The sequence below is a fragment of the Motacilla alba genome, chromosome 27 (assembly GCF_015832195.1).
Source record: "Motacilla alba alba isolate MOTALB_02 chromosome 27, Motacilla_alba_V1.0_pri, whole genome shotgun sequence".
Classification (NCBI taxonomy): domain Eukaryota; kingdom Metazoa; phylum Chordata; class Aves; order Passeriformes; family Motacillidae; genus Motacilla; species Motacilla alba.
This window is the reverse complement of record NC_052042.1, coordinates 2541901-2568649: the sequence shown is the minus strand read 5'-3', so window position 1 is coordinate 2568649 and position 26749 is coordinate 2541901. Positions and strand designations below refer to the sequence as shown.

The 26749-nt window shown below is 51.1% G+C and overlaps 3 protein-coding genes across 3 annotated transcripts; all 3 read left to right on the top strand.

Annotated features, from left to right (window-relative positions):
* The first annotated feature begins 86 nt into the window (after positions 1–86).
* LOC119712216 (ATP-dependent RNA helicase DHX8-like) lies at positions 87–7868 on the top strand. The gene is made up of 10 exons (XM_038163220.1): positions 87–301; positions 1137–1347; positions 1660–1841; positions 2519–2659; positions 2908–3063; positions 3878–4015; positions 4420–4548; positions 5362–5558; positions 5701–5880; positions 6482–7868. The coding sequence occupies exons 1-10, from the start codon at positions 173–175 to the stop codon at positions 6699–6701; spliced, it is 1683 nt and encodes a 560-aa protein (XP_038019148.1). The 5' UTR covers positions 87–172; the 3' UTR covers positions 6702–7868.
* A 5442-nt stretch (positions 7869–13310) lies between these two features.
* LOC119712237 (ATP-dependent RNA helicase DHX8-like) lies at positions 13311–16074 on the top strand. Its single transcript, XM_038163264.1, has 5 exons — positions 13311–13502; positions 14726–14835; positions 14928–15091; positions 15476–15573; positions 16026–16074. Exons 1-5 carry the CDS (start codon positions 13416–13418, stop codon positions 16038–16040), a joined length of 474 nt encoding a protein of 157 aa, XP_038019192.1. The 5' UTR covers positions 13311–13415; the 3' UTR covers positions 16041–16074.
* On the top strand, positions 16074–24764 carry LOC119712027 (ATP-dependent RNA helicase DHX8; the record flags this gene model as incomplete). Its single annotated transcript, XM_038162823.1, has 13 exons — positions 16074–16218; positions 16943–17124; positions 17553–17747; positions 17928–18113; positions 18950–19160; positions 19473–19654; positions 20332–20472; positions 20721–20876; positions 21691–21828; positions 22233–22361; positions 23181–23377; positions 23520–23699; positions 24282–24764. Coding segments are annotated over 13 exons (2262 nt in total), but the record flags the coding sequence as incomplete, so codon positions are not given.
* Positions 24765–26749: the final 1985 nt, after the last annotated feature.

The following is a 26749-nucleotide window of genomic DNA, read 5'->3' as shown; positions in this document are numbered from 1 at the left end:
GAGCTAGTTGTCTTGTGTGTCGGTGTGCCTGTTCCCTTTAGGCTGTGGGGTGAGTTTGTGGGAGAATGAAAGTGGGGGCTGATGAGGCTGATGGTGGTGCAACTCTTGCCTCCAGGTTGGCTACACCATCCGCTTTGAAGACTGCACCAGCCCTGAGACTGTCATCAAATACATGACAGATGGCATGTTACTGAGGGAGTGCCTGATAGACCCAGATCTCAGCCAGTATGCCATCATCATGCTGGATGAGGCCCACGAGAGGACCATCCACACAGATGTGCTCTTTGGGCTCCTGAAGAAGGTAAAGGAGCGCTGGATTTTTGCTGCTTTCGCTGTGGGTGGGAGAGTGGGGGATTCTCAGGGTTCCCAGGGAAGGAGGAATGGAACATCTGACCCGGTGTTCTTAGAAGGCTAATTGATTATTTGATGATATTCTATTTGAGAATGCTGTACTAAACTAGACTAAAGAATAGAGAAAGGATAGAGACAGAAGCTTAACAAGAATGATCATGAAAACTGGTGACTCCTCAGAGCCCAGATACAGCTGGCTGTGATTGGCCATGAAATGAAACAACAGTTCCCATGTTGGATAAACAATCTCCTCCAACCACATTGCAAAACAGCAAAACACAGGAGAAGCTGAGGCTTCTCAGCTTCTCAGGAGAAGATCCTGGGGAAGGGGATTTTTCCCAGAAAATATGACAGTGACAGGAGAGCACAGGCAAAGGTGGAGTCACGCGAGTTAGGTTCATAGCTGTGCTTCAAGGGCAAATGTGCTCTGACGGGTTTATGGGATGAAATGAGCTGCTGTGTGGAGGCAGAGCAAGCAAAATGCAGCGGGAGCAATGAGAATTTCCCATCCTGGATGTTCATCATGGTGGATGAACAGGGGAGTGTTGTTGCTTTGCTCATCCTGCTTTGCCAAAAGCTTTCTGGTGATTGTGTGGCTAAGGGAGGCTTCAAATGGGACCTCAGGGGTCAATGTTTTAAAATGTTGGGTCCTGGGACGAGCTGCCCCTCTACTCAGATGATAAAACCCCTTTCATTGCTGGTTGTATTTGCCTGGCTTCAGTCAGGGGCCATATTTTGATAGTTCCAAAGGCAGGAAATGACTCGAGAGCTTTGTCCTCGTGCAGACGGTGCAGAAACGGCAGGACATGAAGCTGATCGTGACATCGGCCACTCTGGATGCTGTGAAATTCTCTCAGTATTTCTACGAAGCACCAATCTTCACCATTCCTGGCAGGACATACCCAGTAGAAATTCTGTACACCAAAGAGCCAGAGACAGATTATTTGGATGCCAGTCTGATTACAGTCATGCAGATCCATTTAACAGAGCCACCAGGTGAGCAGAGAATGGTTTTGGGTTGTTGGGGATTGAAAGACCTCTGAGCAAGGTCTTTGTTGAAGTCATGGATCGCGTTGGTAATGGGAGCAAACTGCTGTCAGGACTGTTCTTTCTTGTTTGCAAATGCAGTAACTAAAATGCTGGAAAAGTTGGGTGGAAGACTGGAGTTTGTTGCCTTGGGCTAAGAGTTGGTAGCAAAAGTTGGGGATCCTCATCAGTGGAAACCGTGAGGAATGAAAGTAATGTAATGCAGGAGTTGTAATGAGCAGCATTGATTCTGAGGATTGTTTTCCTTTACTTCCTGTGTAGGTGACATTTTGGTCTTTCTAACTGGCCAGGAAGAGATTGACACTGCCTGTGAAATCCTCTATGAGAGGATGAAATCTCTAGGACCCGATGTTCCCGAGTTAATTATCCTCCCAGTGTACTCAGCTTTGCCCAGTGAAATGCAGACCAGGATCTTTGACCCGGCCCCACCAGGGAGCAGAAAGGTAATTTCACCTGTGTGCCCTCTCCTCTTCTGCTGATATTTTAACAGTGGGCTGTATTACAGTGCTGAAAGGATAAACTTTTTGGGGAAAAGATGATTTACAGCTGAGAGCACATTTTTGGTTGTATACATCTCAAGTTCTCGAAGCCTTTGAGCACGTGTAACAACGTCTGGTGCAGCAGACCTCTGTTCTGGGTGTGGTATTGAATGCTGTCTGTCAAGGATACTCACTTGAGTTCATCTGAAAATCTAAAATCTAAATGCACTTCCTGTTGGATGGAGGTAAATTTCCTCCCAAGCAGCTAGTGAATATCTTGAGATAGATTCTCAGGGAGATTTTTCTCAGAATACAGGCTGTGTCTGAGTGATAGGTAAAAAATCTCCCTGAAGTCAGCACAGTCTGCATACAAGCTTCTCTTGCTTTTAATTGTGGGCGTTTTCACCCTCTTTTCCCTTTTTGCCCAGACTTTAAGCAAAAGTAGATACCTAAAAGCTGTCCATCCTTGTGGGTAACATCTCCTTGTGTTCCCTGTGAGCACATTTCTCCTTTCAGCATCAGGTGGCAGTGGTTGCATTTGTAACAAGCTGCTCATGTGCCAGCAGTGGATGAGGTTGGGTGGTGGGGTTGTCTTGGCAGCCTGACACAGAGCTGGTGCTGACTCCGAGTGTGCTTTGCAGGTTGTCATTGCCACCAACATTGCAGAGACATCTCTGACTATTGATGGAATCTATTATGTGGTGGATCCTGGCTTTGTGAAGCAGAAAGTTTATAACTCCAAGACTGGAATCGACCAGCTGGTGGTGACACCCATTTCCCAGGTAGATATTCTGTGTTTGGCTCTCCCCGTGGGTGTTGTGTGTCTGGCCAGTGTGGCATCCGAGCACAAGCGAGCAAAATGGGGCAGTGATAAACCCCCATTTCTGATGGCTCCTTGAGGCTGTGCCTACAGAGTACATGCTTTGCTGTGTTGTACTGAAAGTCGCGTGAAATTGTGAATAAGCATTTTATTGTGCTTGTTGTCACCTGGTTTTTGTAGCTGTTGACTGAGGTGCCTTGTTCTCTTTAGGCTCAAGCCAAGCAGCGTGCAGGCAGGGCTGGCAGGACGGGCCCAGGAAAATGCTACAGGTTGTACACAGAACGTGCCTACAGAGATGAGATGCTGACCACCAACGTGCCTGAAATCCAGAGAACCAATCTGGCCAGCACAGTGCTCTCCCTGAAGGTGGGTATTGCACCAGCTTGCAGCAAGCCAGCGTGCTGAGTGTGCCAGCCAGTGAGGCTCTGCCTCTGAGTCTCGGGAAGCGGTGCTGTGATTTCAGATCCTTCTGGTGAACAGAGGTGGTGTGGAAGGGAGACCTCAACCAAAGCCCTTCTCAGGCACTGGGCTTGCTCCTGTGTTTTGCTGTCGAGGGCTGTTCTGTTGGCTATCCAGCTGGATGATGAGTTTCAGCTGCACAGAGCAGTTGGTTGCAGGAGGTGGGAGAAACAGAATCTCAGGCAGGAGCATTTCCTATGTAGGGGACATGTACATTGTTAACAGGTGACATCCATTGTTTAGAGAGGGTTTAGAGCTGCAGACCTGGGCCTGTCTAAGTGTGTACCATGCCTCAGGAAGTCTGTGACCTGGATTACCCCAGTGCCAGCTGGGAAAGCTGCTGCCATTGCCCTTGCTGGGAGCACACTTCACATCCTGTGGAGCTGTCAGGCCACGCTGCTTTACAAGACACAAGTGCCAAAAGCAGCATTTAGCTTCTGTTTCTCCTCCTCAGCTGAATCCTCTTGCTTGGGGGCTGTGTGGAGCAGGAGCTAAAGAACAGAGCAGAGAGCTGAGCAGTGCAGGAGTGCCACGGGCCAGTGCTCCTTCTTTCAAGGGCAGGAAGGCAGCTGTGTATTCACGGCTGCTCTCGGGATAAGGACACGAGGCCAGGCTTGCCTGAAGTTTTGCGGTGCCTCGCTGTTTGGTGTTCTGTCTCTGGCTGGGGTTTGTTGCCTTCCTCGTGAGTGTTTTAACCTGGCTTTTCTCCCATCCCTCGCAGGCTATGGGCATCAATGATTTGCTGTCCTTTGACTTCATGGATGCTCCCCCCATGGAGACTCTGATTACTGCCATGGAGCAGCTCTACACCCTGGGAGCTCTGGATGATGAGGGGCTGCTCACTCGACTTGGGCGTAGGGTAGGCACAATAAAATACCTCTTAGCATTGTTGGTTTGCCTTTGCTGTCACTCTCTTGTGTTTTTTTTGGTAGCTTTTCTTTTACCCCAGTTCTGCTGTACCTTGAGTTTTTTAAGGTCCTTTAAAAAGGTACCTTTGAAGGTGCCTTCTGCTTTTTAAGGAGCAGCTAGTGTTTCTCCTTACTCATAAGTTTACATTTCCTAATGTCTCAAAACTTCCTGTAAGTATTGGGGTCTCCTTGTGATAGTGAATACAGAGCAATCATTTGCTTCATGTGGAGTGAAGTCATTGTGGGTCAAGCACACCTCTTTGCAAAGTAAACATGTTAGAAAGGGCATTGCTTTGTTTTGCATTGAGAAGACGGAAGATTTTTCCCTGAAAGCCTTGGCACATGTTTCTTGTAGATGGCAGAATTCCCCCTGGAGCCGATGCTGTGTAAGATGTTGATCATGTCCGTGCACCTGGGATGCAGCGAGGAGATGCTGACAATTGTCTCCATGCTGTCTGTGCAGAATGTGTTCTACAGGCCAAAGGTGAGGAGCTGAGCCAGAGGCAGCAGTGTCACAGTCTGGGTGGCTTTGGTGTGAAAGCCTCGGGGGTTAGGAGTGAGCACATTTGCCAAAAGAAGCTTGTGATTTGGCCAGAACGTTGGTTTGTGCATTACCTCTCTGATGTTCCTTCTCATTTAAGGGCCTGTAGCTGTGCTCTTGGTAGTTTCTTTGCAGATGGGAAGGTAGAAGTGAGGTGTCCTAAAATTGCTCTTGCATGTCCCAACAAACACAGACAGCCTGAACCCAGCCAGTCCCAGCTCTGGAGCTGAGATTGCCTGGGCATTTTCAGATGCACAGAAAGTGTTTCTTCGTGGCACCTCTATCCCGTGCCGCTTTCTTTGAAGTCAGCGAGCAGCAGGCTCTGCTGTGGTGGGATCAGGTTTGTCTTGGATCCACTGCTTCTTCAGGGTGATTAATTTCAGTTTGGATCGAGTAACTGCAGTATTTGATTCATGTTTTATGTGCGGACGGGAGAGGTGTCACCAGGCTCAGACCTCCTGCTTCAGCAGATTTCTTGATGAATGACTGAAGTAATGAGTAGAGCAGTGAGCAAACCAGTTAGTGCAGTGTGTGCATGTGCTTCCTGCAGCAGAAATGAGCCATTTGCTTGGACGTGTTCTTTCAAACACAGGGGCTGAAATGGAGAAAGCATTCGGTGTTGTCTCCATCCCGTATCACTGTCACGATAGGTTTAAAATGTCATGATCTGGATGACAAGGAGCCGGTGTCATTCTTCTTGCCCAGGGCTTTTCTCAGTGCTGTAGAGATCTGATTGATGTATGTTTTGTGTGTTAGGATAAACAAGCACTTGCTGATCAAAAGAAAGCCAAGTTCCATCAAACAGAAGGTGACCACCTGACGCTGCTGGCGGTGTACAATTCCTGGAAGAACAACAAGTTTTCGAACCCCTGGTGCTATGAGAATTTCATCCAGGCCCGGTCCTTACGCCGGGCTCAGGACATTCGCAAGCAGATGTTGGGCATCATGGACAGGTGAGCACGTCGAGGAGTGCAAGCGCTGACTCTGTGCCTTGCTGGTTTTACATTGTCGTGGCTAAAGAAAATGTGCTCAACTCATCTGGGTAGCTGCGTCCAAATCTGGAGAGCTCTGATCTTTGTCTCTCTTGTCTGGCAGGCATAAGCTGGATGTGGTGTCCTGTGGGAAGGCCACAGTTCGGGTCCAGAAGGCCATTTGCAGTGGCTTCTTCAGAAATGCAGCCAAGAAGGATCCCCAGGAAGGCTACAGGACGCTCATTGACCAGCAGGTTGTCTACATCCACCCCTCCAGTGCTCTCTTCAACAGGCAGCCTGAATGGTAAGGAAGGCGATAGCGTGGGATTTCCCGTTTCTCCTCAGACTTTGTAGCAGAGAAAGTTGTGGGGTGTGCTGCTTGTGGAGCACAGATCTGAGCAGAGGCTCCTGATTGCTGAGCAATGCGTGAGAAAAGTTTCAGGTCTCCTTTAGTCTCTTTCTGCTGCTGAGCTCAGTGCCCGTGCAGAGATGAGACTGACCTTTGGAGGCAAGGCCAGGCCTGAAGCTGGAATTGTGTGTTCCTTTATGGTGGAAGGGGCTTTAAAACACTGGGTGTTGAAGAGGGAGAGAGCGTCGTTTGAAATGGGATGAAGGAAGTCTGTGCTGAAGAGTAGTTGTGGAGTAGGAGAGGGAAGAGAAATAATTCCAGATGATTTGTCAGCTGTAGTTTCAGATCCTCCTAGTGAACAGAGTTAGTTTGGAAGGGAGACTTGAACACAAGCAACTGTCAAGCCCTGGGCTCGCTCAGTCCCTTCTCCAGAGGGATAACTCATCTGCATGCTTCTTGTGGAGCTCCGAAGGAGCAAGCGTAGCTCCTGCAGGCCTTGCCTCGTTGCCTCTGGTTTGGAGAAGGCGATTTGCTGACTCGCTGTCCCTTTTGCCAGGGTGGTGTATCACGAGCTGGTGCTGACCACCAAGGAGTACATGCGGGAGGTGACGACCATCGATCCTCGCTGGCTGGTGGAGTTTGCCCCAGCTTTCTTCAAGGTCTCTGACCCCACCAAGCTGAGCAAGCAGAAGAAGCAGCAGAGGCTGGAGCCCCTCTACAACCGCTACGAGGAGCCCAACGCCTGGAGGATCTCCCGCGCCTTCCGCCGGCGCTGAGCTCGGCGCCCGCTGCGTCTGCTGCTGCCGTGCCCGCGGCACCGGGGCCGGGCGCTGCTGCCGGCGGCCCGGGGGACACGCGGTGCCCTGCAGCTCGCCCGTGCAGCGCCAGCTCGGGCAGCACGGCAGCTCCAGGGGCGGCCCAGATGTGCTGCAGCTGCACGGGCCGCCGCGGCCTCTCGCCAGTGGGCCTTGGAGCACTCGAGGGATTCCCCTTTCAGGAGACAAAATCTGAGCCTCGGGAGTCTGGGGGCTGAGCTGAGCAGCACAAGAAAACGGTGATTTGACACGGGTTGTTCCCCAGCCTGGCTGGGTTCTGAGTCCCCAGGCAAATAGAAGCTGGACTAGTTTGTGTTCTTACCCTGCTCAAAGGGATTTCTTTCTGCTGAACGATCCTGCTCAGTTCAGTGAGTGCTTTTTGGGAGCAGCCTGCTCTCTATTTTACCAAGTTGATGCATTTTCCCATGCAGCGTTACTGCTTGTATTTAATTTCAGCCATCTGTGGTGAGATATTTAGTATCTCTGGCTTTGGGATAAGGCGGGAAGAATTCTTGAAACCCAGCTCGAATATACTTGGACAATGGCACAGGTCAGGCTGCAAGACTTGCCCTTCATCCCCATCTCCTGGGTGCTGAAGGGTTCATCAACCAGTAATCCCCTCTGCAGCACGGTTCCCTCTGGGAATGTAAGTGGTTACAAATGTTTGGACCTCTTATACCATGTGCCATGTGCTTTATTTTCACATCGAATGTTTGGTGACATCACAGCTGTTGGGTTTTTGTAATAGAATGAGCTCTTGCAGCTCAAACGTCTGTAAAAATTATGTAACAGTTCCTTGTTTTAAAAACTGCCCAGTGTGTGCTACGTCATGCCCAAACTATCTGTAAAATTTTTTCTGTTGCTAACAGATGAAATTGATTTGACTCCATAGCTGCAGAAACCTTATTTTTTTTTTCCAAAGCTGGGACATTTGCTGAAATGATTGTTGAAATGAAGAGAAGGAGCTTGACTGGTTGTTTTTACACAGCGAATTGGAAGAATGTTTCACATTGAAAAGGAGCTCTGTTGGAAATACCTCTCTGTACAAAGGGGAGCAGGGATGTTGTTCAATGTCCTGAGCTTTCCCTCATGTTGGATCACCATAAAATAAAAGGGAATTACAAACTTTGTGGCTTTGGACTCAGTCAAAACATAAAGGACAGGAATGCAAGTGCCTCCAAAACATGCTTAAAGCTAATTTAGGGAAATGGAAACAGGTGCCTCAAAGGCAAAGCTCAGCAAGAGCTGAGGTGCCACAAACTCAGCTTGGACACTCCCCTGAGGCACCTTCCTCCCTCCTGCTTTGCTTTCTCACCTGATCTTTCCGTGGCTGCCTGGGGGCCAGGAGCATGGTTCTGAGCACGCTGGGCAGAGCCGGGCCTGCTCTGCTGTGCTTGTGCAGCCGCTTTTTCTGAGGCAGGCAGGCACAGCAAAGCCTTCAGGGGTTTGCAGCTCCCCCAGAAATGGTGTGGCTCCGGGCCGGGCCCTCCTGAGGCCACATCTCAAATGCTGCAGCCAGCTCTTGGCCCTTCACTGCAGCCAGGACACTGAGGTGCTGGAGGTGTCCAGAGATGGCCAGTGGAGCTGGGGAGGGTGCTGTGATCCAGTCCTTCTGCCTGGATTAAGATGCAAACTAGACCACATGCTGAAACCCAGAGTATGGATTTTATTCAACTGCAACGATGAGAGAGAGAGAGAAAGAAATAGGAGAAGGAGAAGTGGGGAGTGAGAGAAGGAGAGTGACAGAGACAGATTCAGTAGAAGGCTGCTCACGCTGTGGGTCCAGTGATGTCCCATTGATTCTCTTGTTGTGGTTTTCTTGCTGCTGGGGGTTCCACGGCACGGAGTTCAGTGGGTTAATAAACATGTAGCTGTAGATGGAATGCCCACACACCTTCCTGCTGGGGGGCAGTTCTGCAGTGTCTTTTACAACAGACAGCTTCTGCTGCAACACTTGTCCATCCTGTGCAGTCTTGAGAAACGTGTCTGGGGCCCTTTGGGGGTCTCTGATAACTTATGATCCCTTCCAGGACTGCCTCTCCCGTGAATGTGTCCTGGGGTGTGTTTTCCAGCAGAGCCAGTTGGTGCCAGGGAGGACTCTGCAGGCTCTGCTTCTCACCTGCCTTGTAGCCAGGGGATGGGAGTTCACCCCTCTGGAGCACCTTTGGAAATCACACCCAAAAACTCTGCTCCCCCTTTGCCCGGGTGGAAGAATGTGCAAACCTGGCCACAGCAAATGAGCCGGGGCTGTGCACCCCTGCCGAGCCCAGCCCGAGCCCATTTCCAGCACAGCTGCTGCCGTGGGCTTTCTGTGGCATTCATTCTTCTCCCCCAGCCTTGTCAACTCCTCCTTAGCCCCGAGATAACGGGACAATAGTGCCAGCTTTATCTTATCTGGAATTCCTGCCAGGGTCCCGTTGTGGGGAGTGGGCTGGGCTTTGGTGCAGTCGCTGGGCACAGTTGGCACAAGGGGCAAAGCCCTCGGGTGATTGTGACAAAGTTTGGGCCATTCACTGTTGGAATCTCTCTCAGCGGGCTCTGGAGCACAGCTCTGAGGAGGAGCAGCTGAGGGGCTCGGGAGGGACCTTCTGGCTCTCTGCAGCTCCCTGAGGAGAGGTTAGAGCCAGGCGGGTGAATTCAGCTGCTCCTTCAGCTGGTGTTGGCCTCTTCCCCCAGGCAGCCAGAGACAGGCCGAAAGGAAATGGCCTCAGGTTGTGCCAGAGGAGGTTTTGACTGGATGTTAGGGAAGGTTCTTCATTAGGTATTGCCACAGGCAGCCCAGGGCAGTGGTGGAGTCCCCAGCCTGGAGGGGATTTAAAAGGCAGGTAGATGTGGTGCTTAGGAACAAGAACAAGTTCTTCCTTAGTCTCTGACTTAGGGAAGCTCCTGTGGGAGTGTTGTCTGGAGCTGGGTGGGAGCTGTTTATGTCCCTCCTGGAAGGCCCTGGCCATTTTCAGGACCAGCAGAAGAACTTTAGCACTCTTGTCTGTTACTCCCATCCCAGCTGGCCCCCACTGTAGCTGAAGTGGAAATGTTGAGTGGATTTCTTGACTCCCAGCTCTCTGATCTGGTTATGGAATCTCTGAGCTTCGCAGGTCCCTGGCCCTCAAGAGGGGAACCTTACCTTGCTGATTGCTGGGGCTGCTCTGTGGCTGTTCCTCTGTTGCCCTGACCTGGGGAACCGGAATGAAACGTGCAGCTCAAAAGGCACTGAAATGTGTGAACTCGCTGCCTGAATTCCTGTTCTGGAAGGAAGAGCAGAGGGGTGGCCCAAAGGATGCTGGCTGAACGTCAAGGCCTTGGGGAGGCTGCAGATGGAGGCACCAAAGCTGTGAGCTGGTGCCAGGGGAGGTGCAGAGCAAGCTCAGAAGGGAAAGGAGGAGCAGTCAGTGAGGTTGCAGTGGCCAAAGACAGACCAATTTATTGATGATAATATTTTTACACTCATAAATAGTAAAGGCAGCTTATACCAAAGGAAGGGTTCCCCTTCAGCCTCCCTTCTGGGACGGCCCAGGAGCTGTGCTGGCCAGGGAGGTGCAGGGCAAGGCGTTTTGGGTCAGGAAGTGCCAGAACAGCAAGCCTCTGCACAGGGCCTGCCAAGGCATCAGCAGAGCAGAGTGCTCTGGGGGTCTGGCCTCTGCTCAGGCGGGGAGTGCTGCCTCCCGTGGCTCTTGCACTCAGGGATGAGGCTGGGAGGGTTGGCATTAGCCATGCAGGGGACAGTCATCAGGGGAAATCAGGCTTTCAGGCAATAGACAGGATTTTTTCTACAGGCTACCATGCTGGCAGGATTGGCAATGCTGTGTATTCAGCAGCTGAAAGATCAGTCTGAAGCGGTGGGAACAGACTGTTTCTGTATGGGTACACTGTACTGCTCCTTGTCTTAGCTGGGAACGTGGTGGAGCTGCTAATTGGACAATTTAACACCTCTTCATCAGGCTGTGATGCCCATTATGAACGTTTCCTGTTGTGGAAAACCTGCCAGTTTAGTGAAGTTGCATGTGCTGCATTGGAGTGCAGGGAGAGCTGCCTTTTCAGCACATCTGAATTCCCCTCAAACATGCAAATACCTGTGCAGTTTAAGTCTGAATTCCTCGGTTTAGATCTAGGTATGGTTTAGGTTACTTTGTATAGCATTTTTGTAATCACACCTCCAGCAGGCTCTTCTCTTGCCCCAGACAATTCTCTGGGCAAGCCCAGGATGGGCACACTCAGGAGCCCTGGCAGCTCTTCAAATGTCCTGAGAATGTTTGCTGAAGAAGTTGTTCGGTTCGGAAAGGCCACAGCACTGCACTGAGCTGGTCTCAGGCCTTGCTGCTTCCCTGCAGGAGGCACTGGCTTGGAGCTGTGCCCCAGAGCAGTGCAATCCAGCTCCTCTGAGGCTCCCCTCAATGCCCTGGGGCCATGGACTGCAGGACTGCCCCAATCCTGGCCAAGGCCTCCTCCCACCCTGCTCAGAGGGCCTGAACAGCAGAAACTGCTGGCATGAGCGAGGAGGGGACAGGGCAGGAGCATGCAGGTACAAGAGAGTGAGAATTCCTCAAGGAAGGCACAAGCTCTGTGGCCGTTGTCCTGCAGCCATCCCGGGAAGAAGTGGCTTTCAGAGCGAGTTCCTCTGGTCAGGGCTGGAAGCAGCTCATGCAGAGGTTCGGGGCATGCACAGGAGGAGCAGAGTCAGCGGCAGCACTGTAGCATCCTCGTAATGTTTCTCATTTTTCTGCATGAGAAAAGCCCTGGTGGCACAGCATGCCCTCCCTGTGCCGTGAGGGGACTGTGAGGGGTTTGGTGCAGCTGGAGGCACCGATCCCCTGAGCTCTGTGCCCAGCTGAGAACGCGCCCCATCCCGACACAGCAAGACTTTTATCACACGCACACCAGAGCCCTGTCTGCCGCCAGGTGATTTTCCACACTCGTCCTGGCCAAAGCAGGGCTGCAGAGCTCAGCGCTGGCCCGAGCAAACGCTGCCACCAGCTGAGCAGCGAGCGTTCAGCTCTGCACACAAGCACGGCGCTCGCAGCAGTGCTAGCAGGCGTAGCCTTTGCCGTAGGGCTGCGGAGGGAAGCTGCCGAGCTCCGGCAGGCAGGAGCCGCTGTCACCCAGGTGGCACAGGGGCAGCGTGTCCTCCTCGCTGAGCTCCAGCTCCGCCTGCAGCGCCGGCCGCGGCTGCTCGGGGAAGGCCCCGGAGAACAGAGCCTCAGGCTCGCACACAAACTTGTACACGTAGCGCTCCCCAGCCACCTGCAGGGATGAGAGGAGGCCAGGTGAGTGCTGCGGGCCCCCTCGCAGAAGCATCTGCCTGCCCTGAGGCGTGGCAGAGCTGGACATTTCTCCTCTGGCCGCTCTGCCCCCCCCGGACCAGCTCCTGGGTAGTAATGTGTCCTCTGTGGATGGAGGGACCAAATTGTCCTTTGTTTCCTTAAAAAGGAAAAAAAGCCCACAGGTTTCTCTCCTCGGCTGGGTAGAAAAAACCCACCTCATAATGTTGTAGTGAAGCGATACGCGGAATAAATAAACTGCACAACCAGATTTAGTTATGAAGTGGGTATGTATGTCAGCGCCCGGCACAAGCGGGATAGCTCCCGTGAAAACTTGTGCGCCGAGCTGCAGCCTGTCCCACATCTTTATTCACAAAGGTGTTCCACATGCAGTACATTGCACAGCTTTGCCATGCATATTCAAGCCCTGGCCCCCCTGTCCTCGCCTCGTGTGGTAATCAGATCCACGCCCTCCTGGGCATGCGTTTTTTGCTGTGGTGGTCGCACGGGGGTCTCGGGTTGTCCTCTGAGGCGGAAGGCTGTGGTCTTCCTCATGGCTGAACTTTTGAACTTCTCTCCTTTGTGCATGTGCTTTTGGTCCCCTGGTGCTTATCTGAGTACGTCTGTCGGGCTTAATTAGCTTGGAGACAGAGGAGTTCCTTTATCTGGGCTTTTTGTATCTCTTGATCTTCTCAGGCATTGTTCTTTATGTAAGAAACTCCAGAAATTTGGATTTTCCTATGCCATTTGTACCATGGTAGAGGTTTCTTAAGAAGTTTAAAATTCAGCACATAGTTCTACAGGCTACCTTTTAAATGCTTAATTCAAGGGAACTCCAAAAATCTCTGTTTCAGTAGTGCACTAAATAGTTTTCGAGTTGTTGTCTTGCGCTGGCTGTGATGTCGCACGGGCTGTCCCCTTCTCCCCTCACATGGTATGTTCCTCATTCCCCCCCTCTGCTCCACCCCTGATGGTCTGCGCCCTCGCAACCCCTCCCCTGGCCCCTCCTCAGCGGCATCCCATTGGCTGCGGCCCTGGGTCCCCGCCCCCATTCCTCGGGTATAAATGTCCCCTGTGCGCGGGGCCCGCCCTGTGTTTCCCGCGTTGGCGGCGTGCGGTGGAGCTGTCCCTGCCCGTCCGATAATCCAGGGCGCGTGGAGAAACAGCGCTCCTCGCCTTCTGCTTCGTTCGTGTGGGGTCCGCGCGGGTTGGAGTGCAGAGCTAGCCGGATTGGATTTTTCAGCCCGGAACCCACGGGTATTACAGGTGGTGCCCAAGGTGCTTGGGCTCCCATTCGGTCCGAGGCGACGCGAAGGAGCTGGTAATTCCCACGCGTGGATTATATTTTGGACTTTTTGGACTTTGACCTTCCTCCGCCGTTTTCGTGGCGTTTTTGTCGGCAAGAAGGCTGGAGGGTGAGATGGGGACCCCGCGGCAAGCCACGAGGGGCCGATTCCGGACGAAGGCTTCTTTATCCGCGTCCCAGGCGCCCGAGTGCCCAGGAGGAGTGAGTATTTCCCCTCGCGTAGCAGCGGGACCCGGGGGCCCCTCCGAGGGTGGGGGTGAGCTGCCGGCGCTGGGGAAGGTCCGGCGCCGAGAGTCGGGGTGTGCGAGCGTCCCGCGGCTCGCTGCTGGCGGGCGGCGCGGCCGCGGCGGGGTCTGTGCGCGGTGCCGGGGCTGCGCGCTCCCGTCTCTCGGGGTCCCGCGGCGGGGTCTGTGCGCGGGGCCGGGGCTGCGCGCTCCCGTGGCTCGGGGTCCCGCGGCGGGGTCTGTGCGCGGGGCCGGGGCTGCGCGCTCCCGTCGCTCGGGGTCCCGCGGCGGGGTCTGTGCGCGGGGCCGGGGCTGCGCGCTCCCGTCGCTCGGGGTCCCGCGGCGTGGTCTGTGCGCGGGGCCGGGGCTGCGCGCTCCCGTCGCTCGGGGTCCCGCGGCGGCGCGGGCGGCTCCGAGCAGCCGCGGGGCAGCCGCCGCTGCCGCCCGGCCTTCGGAACCCCGCGGCTCGCACGCCGGCAGCTCCGTCTCTGCCCGGGCCGAGGCTGCCCAGATTCTTTCTCGCATCGGCCGTGGACTCGGTGCTTTCGGTTTTTGTTAGTGGCGGCTGTAAAGATCGAGTGCTGCAGAGAGGAAAATGACATCATGATGGGTGCAAAGCTTTCTGCAACACAGAGGAGCATTTATACCTTAGTTTTAGGTAGCCCAAGTAGTGGAAACGTTGCAGTTTCCAAAGCAGTGTTGAAGCGGTTTGTTCGCTGGGTATCTTTTCATTTCTCTCCGCTTAGCCAGCAGAATGTTAACTCTGTCTCTGCCTGGGCTAAAGTAGGATCTCTGTTGACAGTAAGAGCGGAAGAGGGAGATAGAACTGTGTCTCAGTTTTCGCCCGTGTTCCTTGTGAATCGGAACGAAGTGCTGAGGAGGGATTTGAAAGGCCAGCCCGAGCAAATGTCCCCTCCCGCGGCTTCCCCTAGCCTTCCTCCCAAACCCTCTGGCCCCGAACGGAGAGAGACGAGCGAGGCATGCCGGCCAACACAGGGTTCCTGGCACCGCCACTGTTCCCCGGGCCTCCCACCTCGCTCTCAGCACCCCGGCTCTGGCACCTGTGCGCAGGCTGACACAGCGCCTGCCCTGCACCCCTCCAGCCTAATTCCCGTTACCCCGATCTCGTGTGTAACTCTTTGTGGCAAGCTTTTTGTCAGCCCTTTTGCAGAAAGGGGCATCAGTTCTCTGTCTTTGCAGAACATGCTGGACGAAGATGATGTGAAAGTGGCAGCTGATGCCCTGAAAGAGCTGGAAGCTCTGATGCCCAGCGCAGACAAGCTGGGCAAGCAGAGGGGCAGCGACCATCGGTAGGTGCCTGGTGTGTCTGGGGGGGAGGTCTCGGCTGCTCCCTTTGCCCGAGGTGGGAATGCCCTGCTAAGATGGAATTTTGCTTTGTTAGGGAGAAGAAAAGGATGAGGAGCCGAAGCCGCAGCAGGGACAGGAAGCGCAGGCACGGATCTCGCTCCAGGTCTCGTTCCAGGACGTGGGACAGGCACAGGGGAAGAGGCAGATACCGGTCCAGGAGCAGGAGTGGGAATCGTCCTGAAGTTGGTGATGAAGAAGGTAGTATTTCCCAGCAGTCTTATTGTTGTAAATTCCTTGTCTTTCTGGATGTATTTTGATTCAAAAATCGATTGATGATAGAAGTAGCTGTAAAGTGTAGCACAACTTGCTGTCATCTTGTATATTTGGAGCTAGGGTTCCTCTGGCTGGATGATTAGTGGCATTCGGATGTGCCCTGTCTGTGCATTTTATTTGCATGTTTTCACTTTTAAAACTCCTCAGGAATTTTCAGAATCTCTTGAATATTCTAAGGAGTTTTTCAATAGTCTAAGGAGTTTTAAGACTCCCTTTAAGAATGCACAGGAAGCATTATTTGAAGAGGCACTTTTATGTAGCCAAAAGATGTTGAATTTTTCTGTACCAATTGTCACTTGTGAATTTTAGATGAGGATCTTGAGATTGAGCTGGTTGAAGAAGAGCCACCATTTCTTCGAGGTCACACTAAACAGAGCATGGATATGAGTCCCATCAAAATAGTCAAGGTAAGAGATTTCTGAGCCTGCACCCAATGTATTTGAGTAAATGGTATAAATATTGGGGAATTTAATAACCAGTTTCCCACCTGCGCGTTACTGAGAGCCCTGAAAAACACAGCCACTGAACTCCTTCCAAATAAAGCCGGGCTCTAACTTAACTGGTGACTGTGAAGTGGAATAATGGAACTGAAAAGCCATTTTACATAGGTGTGTTAGAACAGAAATGCTCTGTTCTGCTTTTTCTTGTCTTTTGAAAGTAGAAGGTAGTACAGAAATCCTGTTCATTGCTTGTGCCTGTAATCCTTCTGACTGGGCAGTGTGAGGATGCTCCATGTTAGTTATGGCTATGACACTTCGTGAGGCTGGCCTGATGGAAACGCCCTGGAGCTCTAAGAAACAAACTTGAGTATTTTTAAAGCATGTTTAGAAGCTGTTTCTAAAGAGAAGATCTATTGCAGGTGAAGGAATGGTAGTGCTTGAAGTCTTTTCTTCTTGCTCTCCAGAATCCAGATGGTTCCCTGTCCCAGGCTGCCATGATGCAAAGTGCTTTGGCTAAAGAGAGGCGAGAACTGAAACAAGCGCAGAGAGAAGCAGAGATGGATTCCATCCCCATGGGGCTCAACACGCACTGGGTGGATCCTCTCCCTGATGGTATGTCTGAGCCCAGGTGAACTGAGCCTTTTTTGTGCTGCTCCAGTGATGTGGTGCTCTTTGGGGCACTCAGGACTTGGTGAAGGGGAGGAGAGATCTTGATCATATTTCGGAAGGCTGGTTTATTATCCGATGATCTATATTACATTAAAAGAGACCACACTGTAACTGTGCTACAAAGAACAGAGAGAAAGATTCATCAGAAGGCGAGACAGGAATAGAAAGGAGTGAATAATAAAGTTCTGTGACTCCCAGAGAGTCCGAGAGCTGCTGCCTCCTTGATTGGTGAGCAAGTAGAAACATCCCACATGGACCAATCGAGGAAGCACCTGCTGCATTGCAGAGCAGCAGATAACAAATTGTTTCTATTTGAAGCTGAGGCCCTTCAGCTTCTCAGGAGAAGAAAATCCTAGCAAAGGGATTTTCATCCAATATTCTAACTACACTGCAGCAACCCAGGAGAGATGTGTTGATACCGTGTTTGTCTGCCACACTTGAAAAGTGAGTCCAGGCAGAAATGCTTTTCCGCTGACATGGAAATAGGAATGTCAGGGGATGTGTACAGGTGTCTCCTGTAACAGTGGGGACATCCACTTGGAAACTGAAAAAAACATTTGAACGCACAGAATAGAGGGCCTGGAGGGTGGAGCAGTTGGAGCAGGATCATCAGGGTCTGCGCTGTGTGAATCTGGCTGTGTGAATGATGAAATTGTTTCTTTTCCAGTGGATGGAAGACAAATAGCTGCAAACATGCGAGGTATTGGGATGATGCCAAATGATATCCCAGAGTGGAAGAAGCACGCGTTTGGTGGCAACAAAGCTTCGTATGGTAAGAAGACCCAGCTTTCCATCATTGAGCAGAGAGAGAGTCTGCCAATCTTCAGGCTGAAGGAGCAGCTGATCCAAGTAAGACTCATGGAAAGGCATTCTGGTTTGGGCAAGCAGTCATTTCAAAGAAATACTCTTGGTTTAGCTTTTTGATAGGTGAATAGCCAGCTGATAATTTGAAGTGCTGATAATTTGAAGTGCAGAACTTTAGCTCACAAGATGTATTTGAAAGTGTTCTGTATATCTGTGTACTTTCATGAGGTTCCAGATGTTTATTGATGTAAGTCCAAATTGATATTGAGCTCACGTGAGTCAGGCAGCTGAGCGCTTCAAACAGGTTGCTGCCTTGATCAGTAGGAAGATTTACATGGTGTTTGTCCTGGGTCAGTTGAAGCAAAAGCAAGAGCTGCTCAATCTAGTCCCAGCTAGAACCCATGCTGATTTTGATTGGTTTGTTTGGATTTGTAAAAAATTGTAACAAGTGTGTGTTTTCTGGTGTTTTCTAGGCTGTGCATGACAACCAGATTCTGATTGTTATTGGAGAGACGGGATCTGGGAAAACAACCCAGATTACCCAGTACCTGGCTGAGGCAGGATATACGTCCAGAGGAAAGATTGGATGTACTCAGCCTCGCAGAGTGGCTGCAATGTCTGTTGCAAAGAGGGTGTCAGAGGAATTTGGCTGCTGCTTGGGCCAAGAGGTGAGTTTCCATGTTGAGGAACATGCCAAAGTAAGCGCGAGGAAAAGTAGGAAAAGTCAGCGTTGGAGCTAGTTGTCTTGTGTGTCGGTGTGCCTGTTCCCTTTAGGCTGTGGGGTGAGTTTGTGGGAGAATGAAAGTGGGGGCTGATGAGGCTAATGGTGGTGCAACTCTTGCCTCCAGGTTGGTTACACCATCCGTTTTGAAGACTGCACCAGCCCTGAGACTGTCATCAAATACATGACAGATGGCATGTTACTGAGGGAGTGCCTGATAGACCCAGATCTCAGCCAGTATGCCATCATCATGCTGGATGAGGCCCACGAGAGGACCATCCACACAGATGTGCTCTTTGGGCTCCTGAAGAAGGTAAAGGAGCGCTGGATTTTTGCTGCTTTCGCTGTGGGTGGGAGAGTGGGGGATTCTCAGGGTTCCCAGGGAAGGAGGAATGGAACATCTGACCCGGTGTTCTTAGAAGGCTAACTGATTATTTGATGATATTCTATTTGAGAATGCTGTACTAAACTAGACTAAAGAATAGAGAAAGGATAGAGACAGAAGCTTAACAAGAATGATCATGAAAACTGGTGACTCCTCAGAGCCCAGATACAGCTGGCTGTGATTGGCCATGAAATGAAACAACAGTTCCCATGTTGGATAAACAATCTCCTCCAACCACATTGCAAAACAGCGAAACACAGGAGAAGCTGAGGCTTCTCAGCTTGCCAGGAGAAGATCCTGGGGAAGGGGATTTTTTCCCAGAAAATATGACAGTGACAGGAGAGCACAGGCAAAGGTGGAGTCCCACAAGTTAGGTTCATAGCTGTGCTTCAAGGGCAAATGTGCTCTGAAGGGTTTATGGGATGAAATGAGCTGCTGTGTGGAGGCAGAGCAAGCAAAATGCAGCGGGAGCAATGAGAATTTCCCATCCTGGATGTTCATCATGGTGGATGAACAGGGGAGTGTTGTTGCTTTGCTCATCCTGCTTTGCCAAAAGCTTTCTGGTGATTGTGTGGCTAAGGGAGGCTTCAAATGGGACCTCAGGGGTCAATGTTTTAAAATGTTGGGTCCTGGGACGAGCTGCCCCTCTACTCAGATGATAAAACCCCTTTCATTTCTGGTTGTATTTGCCTGGCTTCAGTCAGGGGCCATATTTTGATAGTTCCAAAGGCAGGAAATGACTCGAGAGCTTTGTCCTCGTGCAGACGGTGCAGAAACGGCAGGACATGAAGCTGATCGTGACATCGGCCACTCTGGATGCTGTGAAATTCTCTCAGTATTTCTACGAAGCACCAATCTTCACCATTCCTGGCAGGACATACCCAGTAGAAATTCTGTACACCAAAGAGCCAGAGACAGATTATTTGGATGCCAGTCTGATTACAGTCATGCAGATCCATTTAACAGAGCCACCAGGTGAGCAGAGAATGGTTTTGGGTTGTTGGGGATTGAAAGACCTCTGAGCAAGGTCTTTGTTGAAGTCATGGATCGCGTTGGTAATGGGAGCAAAATGCTGTCAGGACTGTTCTTTCTTGTTTGCAAATGCAGTAGCTAAAATGCTGGAAAAGTTGGGTGGAAGACTGGAGTTTGTTGCCTTGGGCTAAGAGTTGGTAGCAAAAGTTGGGGATCCTCATCAGTGGGAACCGCGAGGAATGAAAGTAATGTAATGCAGGAATTGTAATGAGCAGCATTGATTCTGAGGATTGTTTTTGTTTACTTCCTGTGTAGGTGACATTTTGGTCTTTCTAACTGGCCAGGAAGAGATTGACACTGCCTGTGAAATCCTCTATGAGAGGATGAAATCTCTAGGACCCGATGTTCCGGAGTTAATTATCCTCCCAGTGTATTCAGCTTTGCCCAGTGAAATGCAGACCGGGATCTTTGACCCGGCCCCACCAGGGAGCAGAAAGGTAATTTCACCTGTGTGCCCTCTCCTCTTCTGCTGATATTTTAACAGTGGGCTGTATTACAATGCTGAAAGGATAAACTTCATGGGGAAAAGATGATTTACAGCTGAGAGCACATTTTTGGTTGTATACATCTCAAGTTCTCGAAGCCTTTGAGCACTTGTAACAACATCTGGTGCAGCAGACCTCTCTTCTTGGTGTGGTATTGAATGCTGTCTGTCAAGGATACTCACTTGAGTTCATCTGAAAATCTAAAATCTAAATGCACTTCCTGTTGGATGGAGGTAAATTTCCTTCCAAGCAGCCAGTGAATATTTCGAGATCCATTCTCAGGGAGATTTTTCTCAGAATACAGGCTGTGTCTGAGTGATAGGTAAAAAATCTCCCTGAAGTCAGCACAGTCTGCATACAAGCTTCTCTTGCTTTTAATTGTGGGTGTTTTCACCCTCTTTTCCCTTTTTGCCCAGACTTTAAGCAAAAGTAGATACCTAAAAGCTGTCCATCCTTGTGGGTAACATCTCCTTGTGTTCCCTGTGAGCACATTTCTCCTTTCAGCATCAGGTGGCAGTGGTTGCATTTGTAACAAGCTGCTCATATGCCAGCAGTGGATGAGGTTGGGTGGTGGGGTTGTCTTGGCAGCCTGACACAGAGCTGGTGCTGACTCCGAGTGTGCTTTGCAGGTTGTCATTGCCACCAACATTGCAGAGACATCTCTGACTATTGATGGAATCTATTATGTGGTGGATCCTGGCTTTGTGAAGCAGAAAGTTTATAACTCCAAGACTGGAATCGACCAGCTGGTGGTGACACCCATTTCCCAGGTAGATATTCTGTGTTTGGCTCTCCCCGTGGGTGTTGTGTGTCTGGCCAGTGTGGCATCCGAGCACAAGCGAGCAAAATGGGGCAGTGATAAACCCCCATTTCTGATGGCTCCTTGAGGCTGTGCCTACAGAGTACATGCTTTGCTGTGTTGTACTGAAAGTCGAGTGAAATTGTGAATAAGCATTTTATTGTGCTTGTTGTCACCTGGTTTTTGTAGCTGTTGACTGAGGTGCCTTGTTCTCTTTAGGCTCAAGCCAAGCAGCGTGCAGGCAGGGCTGGCAGGACAGGCCCAGGAAAATGCTACAGGTTGTACACAGAACGTGCCTACAGAGATGAGATGCTGACCACCAACGTGCCTGAAATCCAGAGAACCAATCTGGCCAGCACAGTGCTCTCCCTGAAGGTGGGTATTGCACCAGCTTGCAGCAAGCCAGCGTGCTGAGTGTGCCAGCCAGTGAGTCTCTGCCTCTGAGTCTCGGGAAGCGGTGCTGTGATTCCAGATCCTTCTGGTGAACAGAGGTGGTGTGGAAGGGAGACCTCAACCAAAGCCCTTCTCAGGCACTGGGCTTGCTCCTGTGTTTTGCTGTCGAGGGCTGTTCTGTTGGCTATCCAGCTGGATGATGAGTTTCAGCTGCACAGAGCAGTTGGTTGCAGGAGGTGGGAGAAACAGAATCTCAGGCAGGAGCATTTCCTATGTAGGGGACATGTACATTGTTAACAAGTGACATCCATTGTTTTAGAGAGGGTTTAGAGCTGCAGACCTGGGCCAGTCTAAGTGTGTACCATGCCTCAGGAAGTCTGTGACCTGGATTACCCCAGTGCCAGCTGGGAAAGCTGCTGCCATTGCCCTTGCTGGGAGCACACTTCACATCCTGTGGAGCTGTCAGGCCACGCTGCTTTACAAGACACAAGTGCCAAAAGCAGCGTTTAGCTTCTGTTTCTCCTCCTCAGCTGAATCCTCCTGCTTGAGGGCTGTGTGGAGCAGGAGCTAAAGAACAGAGCAGAGAGCTGAGCAGTGCAGGAGTGCCACGGCCAGTGCTCCTTCTTTCAAGGGCAGGAAGGCAGCTGTGTATTCACGGCTGCTCTCGGGATAAGGACACGAGGCCAGGCTTGCCTGAAGTTTTGCGGTGCCTCGCTGTTTGGTGTTCTGTCTCTGGCTGGGGTTTGTTGCCTTCCTTGTGAGTGTTTTAACCTGGCTTTTCTCCCATCCCTCGCAGGCTATGGGCATCAATGATTTGCTGTCCTTTGACTTCATGGATGCTCCCCCCATGGAAACTCTGATTACTGCCATGGAGCAGCTCTACACCCTGGGAGCTCTGGATGATGAGGGGCTGCTCACTCGACTTGGGCGTAGGGTAGGCACAATAAAATACCTCTTAGCATTGTTGGTTTTTCTTTTGCTGTCACTCTTTTGTGGTTTTTTGGTAGCTTTTCATTTACCCCAGTTCTGCTGAACCTTCTGCTTTTTAAGGTCCTTTAAAAAGGTACCTTTGAAGGTGCCTTCTGCTTTTTAAGGAGCAGCTAGTGTTTCTCCTTACTCATAAGTTTACATTTCTTAATGTCTCAAAACTTCCTGTAAGTATTGGGGTCTCCTTGTGATAGTGAATGCAGAGCAATCATTTGCTTCATGTGGAGTGAAGTCATTGTGGGTCAAGCACACCTCTTTGCACAGTGAACACGTTAGAAAGGGCATTGCTTTGTTTTGCATTGAGAAGACGGAAGATTTTTCCCTGAAAGCCTTGGGCCATGTTTCTTGCAGATGGCAGAATTCCCCCTGGAGCCGATGCTGTGTAAGATGTTGATCATGTCCGTGCACCTGGGATGCAGCGAGGAGATGCTGACAATTGTCTCCATGCTGTCTGTGCAGAATGTGTTCTACAGGCCAAAGGTGAGGAGCTGAGCCAGAGGCAGCAGTGTCACAGTCTGGGTGGCTTTGGTGTGAAAGCCTCGGGGGTTAGGAGTGAGCATATTTGCCAAAAGAAGCTTGTGATTTGGCCAGAACATTGGTTTGTGCATTGCCTCTCTGATGTTCCTTCTCATTTAAGGGCCTGTAGCTGTGCTCTTGGTAGTTTCTTTGCAGATGGGAAGGTAGAAGTGAGGTGTCCTAAAATGGCTCTTGCATGTCCCAACAAACACAGACAGCCTGAACCGAGCCAGTCCCAGCTCTGGAGCTGAGATTGCCTGGGCATTTTCAGATGCACAGAAAGTATTTCTTCGTGGCACCTCTATCCCGTGCTGCTTTCTTTGAAGTCAGCGAGCAGCAGGCTCTGCTGTGGTGGGATCAGGTTTGTCTTGGATCCACTGCTTCTTCAGGGTGATTAATTTCAGTTTGGATCGAGTAACTGCAGTATTTGATTCATGTTTTATGTGCGGACGGGAGAGGTGTGTGGACCACCAGGCTCAGACCTCCTGCTTCAGCAGATTTCTTGATGAATGACTGAAGTAATGAGTAGAGCAGGGAGCAAACCAGTTAGTGCAGTGTGTGCATGTGCTTCCTGCAGCAGAAATGAGCCATTTGCTTGGACGTGTTCTTTCAAACATAGGGGCTGAAATGGAGAAAGCATTCGGTGTTGTCTCCATCCCGTATCACTGTCACGATAGGTTTAAAATGTCATGATCTGGATGACAAGGAACCTGTGTCATTCTTCTTGCCCAGGGCTTTTCTCAGTGCTGTAGAGATCTGATTGAGGTATGTTTTGTGTGTTAGGATAAACAAGCACTTGCTGACCAAAAGAAAGCCAAGTTCCATCAAACAGAAGGTGACCACCTGACGCTGCTGGCGGTGTACAATTCCTGGAAGAACAACAAGTTTTCGAACCCCTGGTGCTATGAGAATTTCATCCAGGCCCGGTCCTTACGCCGGGCTCAGGACATTCGCAAGCAGATGTTGGGCATCATGGACAGGTGAGCACGTCGAGGAGTGCAAGCGCTGACTCTGTGCCTTGCTGGTTATACATTGTCGTGGCTAAAGAAAATGTGCTCAACTCATCTGGGTAGCTGCGTCCAAATCTGGAGAGCTCTGATCTTTGTCTCTCTTGTCTGGCAGGCATAAGCTGGATGTGGTGTCCTGTGGGAAGGCCACAGTTCGGGTCCAGAAGGCCATTTGCAGTGGCTTCTTCAGAAATGCAGCCAAGAAGGATCCCCAGGAAGGCTACAGGACGCTCATTGACCAGCAGGTTGTCTACATCCACCCCTCCAGTGCTCTCTTCAACAGGCAGCCTGAATGGTAAGGAAGGCGATAGCGTGGGATTTCCCGTTTCTGCTCAGACTTTGTAGCAGAGAAAGTTGTGGGGTGTGCTGCTTGTGGAGCACAGATCTGAGCAGAGGCTCCTGATTGCTGAGCAATGCATGAGAAAAGTTTCAGGTCTCCTTTAGTCTCTTTCTGCTGCTGAGCTCAGTGCCCGTGCAGAGATGAGACTGACCTTTGGAGGCAAGGCCAGGCCTGAAGCTGGAATTGTGTGTTCCTTTATGGTGGAAGGGGCTTTAAAACACTGGGTGTTGAAGAGGGAGAGAGCGTCGTTTGAAATGGGATGAAGGAAGTCTGTGCTGAAGAGTAGTTGTGGAGTAGGAGAGGGAAGAGAAATAATTGCAGCTGTAGTTTCAGATCCTGCTAGGGAACAGAGTTAGTTTGGAAGGGAGACTTGAACAAAAGCGAGCCCTGGGCTCGCTCAGTCCCTTCTCCAGAGGGATAACTCTTCTGCATGCTTCTTGTGGAGCTCCGAAGGAGCAAGCGTAGCTCCTGCAGGCCTTGCCTCGTTGCCTCTGGTTTGGAGAAGGCGATTTGCTGACTCGCTGTCCCTTTTGCCAGGGTGGTGTATCACGAGCTGGTGCTGACCACCAAGGAGTACATGCGGGAGGTGACGACCATCGATCCTCGCTGGCTGGTGGAGTTTGCCCCAGCTTTCTTCAAGGTCTCTGACCCCACCAAGCTGAGCAAGCAGAAGAAGCAGCAGAGGCTGGAGCCCCTCTACAACCGCTACGAGGAGCCCAACGCCTGGAGGATCTCCCGCGCCTTCCGCCGGCGCTGAGCTCGGCGCCCGCTGCGTCTGCTGCTGCCGTGCCCGCGGCACCGGGGCCGGGCGCTGCTGCCGGCGGCCCGGGGGACACGCGGTGCCCTGCAGCTCACCCGTGCAGCGCCAGCTCGGGCAGCACGGCAGCTCCAGGGGCGGCCCAGATGTGCTGCAGCTGCACGGGCCGCCGCGGCCTCTCGCCAGTGGGCCTTGGAGCACTCGAGGGGTTCCCCTTCCAGGAGACAAAATCTGAGCCTCGGGAGTCTGGGGGCTGAGCTGAGCAGCACGAGAAAACGGTGATTAGACACGGGTTGTTCCCCAGCCTGGCTGGGTTCTGAGTCCCCAGGCAAATAGAAGCTGGACTAGTTTGTGTTCTTACCCTGCTCAAAGGGATTTCTTTCTGCTGAACGTTCCTGGTCAGTTCAGTGAGTGCTTTTTGGGAGCAGCCTGCTCTCTATTTTACCAAGTTGATGCATTTTCCCGTGCAGCGTAACTGCTTGTATTTAATTTCAGCCATCTGTGGTGAGATATTTAGTATCTCTGGCTTTGGGATAAGGCGGGAAAAATTCTTGAAACCCAGCTAGAATATACTTGGACAATGGCACAGGTCAGGCTGCAAGACTTGCCCTTCATCCCCATCTCCTGGGTGCTGAAGGGTTCATCAACCAGTAATCCCCTCTGCAGCACGGTTCCCTCTGGGAATGTAAGTGGTTACAAATGTTTGGACCTCTTATACCATGTGCCATGTGCTTTATTTTCACTTTGAATGTTTGGTGACATCACAGCTGTTGGGTTTTTGTAACAGAATGAGCTCTTGCAGCTCAAACGTCTGTAAAAATTATGTAACAGTTCCTTGTTTTAAAAACTGCCCAGTGCGTGCTACGTCATGCCCAAACTATCTGTAAAATTTTTTCTGTTGCTAACATATGAAATTGATTTGACTGCATAGCTGCAGAAACCTTATTTTTTTTTTCCAAAGCTGGGACATTTGCTGAAATGATTGTTGAAATGAAGAGAAGGAGCTTGACTGGTTGTTTTTACACAGCAAATTGGAAGAATGTTTCACATTGAAAAGGAGCTCTGTTGGAAATACCTCTCTGTACAAAGGGGAGCAGGGATGTTGTTCAATGTCCTGAGCTTTCCCTCATGTTGGATCACCATAAAATAAAAGGGAATTACAAACTTACTGCGAGCCCTCTTGCAAAAGCATCTGCCTGCCCTGAGGCGTGTCAGAGCTGGACATTTCTCCTCTGGCTGCTCTGCCCCCCTCCAGACCAGCTCCTGGGGAGGAATGTGTCCCCTGTGGATGGAGGGACCAAATTGTCCTTTGTTTCCTTAAAAAGGAAAAAAGCCCACAGGTTTCTCTCCTCGGCTGGGTAGAAAAAACCCACCTCATAATGTTGCAGTGAAGCGATACGCGGAATAAATAAACTCCACAACCAGCTTTAGTTATGAAGTGGGTATGTATGTCAGCGCCCGGCACAAGCGGGGTAGCTCCCGTGAAAACTTGTGCGCCGAGCTGCAGCCTGTCCCACATCTTTATTCCCAAAGGTGTTCCACATGCAGTACATTGCACAGCTTTGCCGTGCATATTCAAGCCCTGGCCCCGCCTGTCCTCGCCTCGTGTGGTAATCAGATCCACGCCCTCCTGGGCATGCGTTTTTTGCTGTGGTGGTCGCACGGGGGTCTCGGGTTGTCCTCTGAGGCTGAAGGCTGTGGTCTTCCTCATGGCTGAACTTTTGAACTTCTCTCCTTTGTGCATGTGCTTTTGGTCCCCTGGTGCTTATCTGAGTACGTCTGTCGGGCTTAATTAGCTTGGAGACAGAGGAGTTCCTTTATCTGGGCTTTTTGTATCTCTTGATCTTCTCAGGTATTGTTCTTTATGTAAGAAACTCCAGAAATTTGCATTTTCCTATGCCATTTGTACCATGGTAGAGGTTTCTTAAGTAAGAAGTTTAAAATTCAGCACATAGTTCTACAGGCTACCTTTTAAATGCTTAATTCAAGGGAACTCCAAAAATCTCTGTTTCAGTAGTGCACTAAATAGTTTTCGAGTTGTTGTCTTGCGCTGGCTGTGATGTCGCACGGGCTGTCCCCTTCTCCCCTCACATGGTATGTTCCTCATTCCCCCCCTCTGCTCCACCCCTGATGGTCTGCGCCCTCGCAACCCCTCCCCTCGCCCCTCCTCAGCGGCACCCCATTGGCTGCGGCCCTGGGTCCCCGCCCCCATTCCTCGGGTATAAATGTCCCCTGTGCGCGGTGCCCG

Excerpts from the sequence above, each read along its gene's own strand:
- LOC119712216 (XM_038163220.1), top strand. The coding sequence starts at position 173 with ATGACAGATGGCATGTTACTGAGGGAGTGCCTGATAGACCCAGATCTC. Across the intron at positions 2,660-2,907 it reads TGGTGACACCCATTTCCCAG|GCTCAAGCCAAGCAGCGTGC; the intron begins GTAGATATTCTG and ends TGTTCTCTTTAG. Across the intron at positions 4,549-5,361 it reads ATGTGTTCTACAGGCCAAAG|GATAAACAAGCACTTGCTGA; the intron begins GTGAGGAGCTGA and ends TTTGTGTGTTAG.
- LOC119712237 (XM_038163264.1), top strand. The coding sequence starts at position 13,416 with ATGGGGACCCCGCGGCAAGCCACGAGGGGCCGATTCCGGACGAAGGCT. Across the intron at positions 13,503-14,725 it reads CGCCCGAGTGCCCAGGAGGA|AACATGCTGGACGAAGATGA; the intron begins GTGAGTATTTCC and ends CTGTCTTTGCAG. Across the intron at positions 14,836-14,927 it reads CAGAGGGGCAGCGACCATCG|GGAGAAGAAAAGGATGAGGA; the intron begins GTAGGTGCCTGG and ends TTGCTTTGTTAG.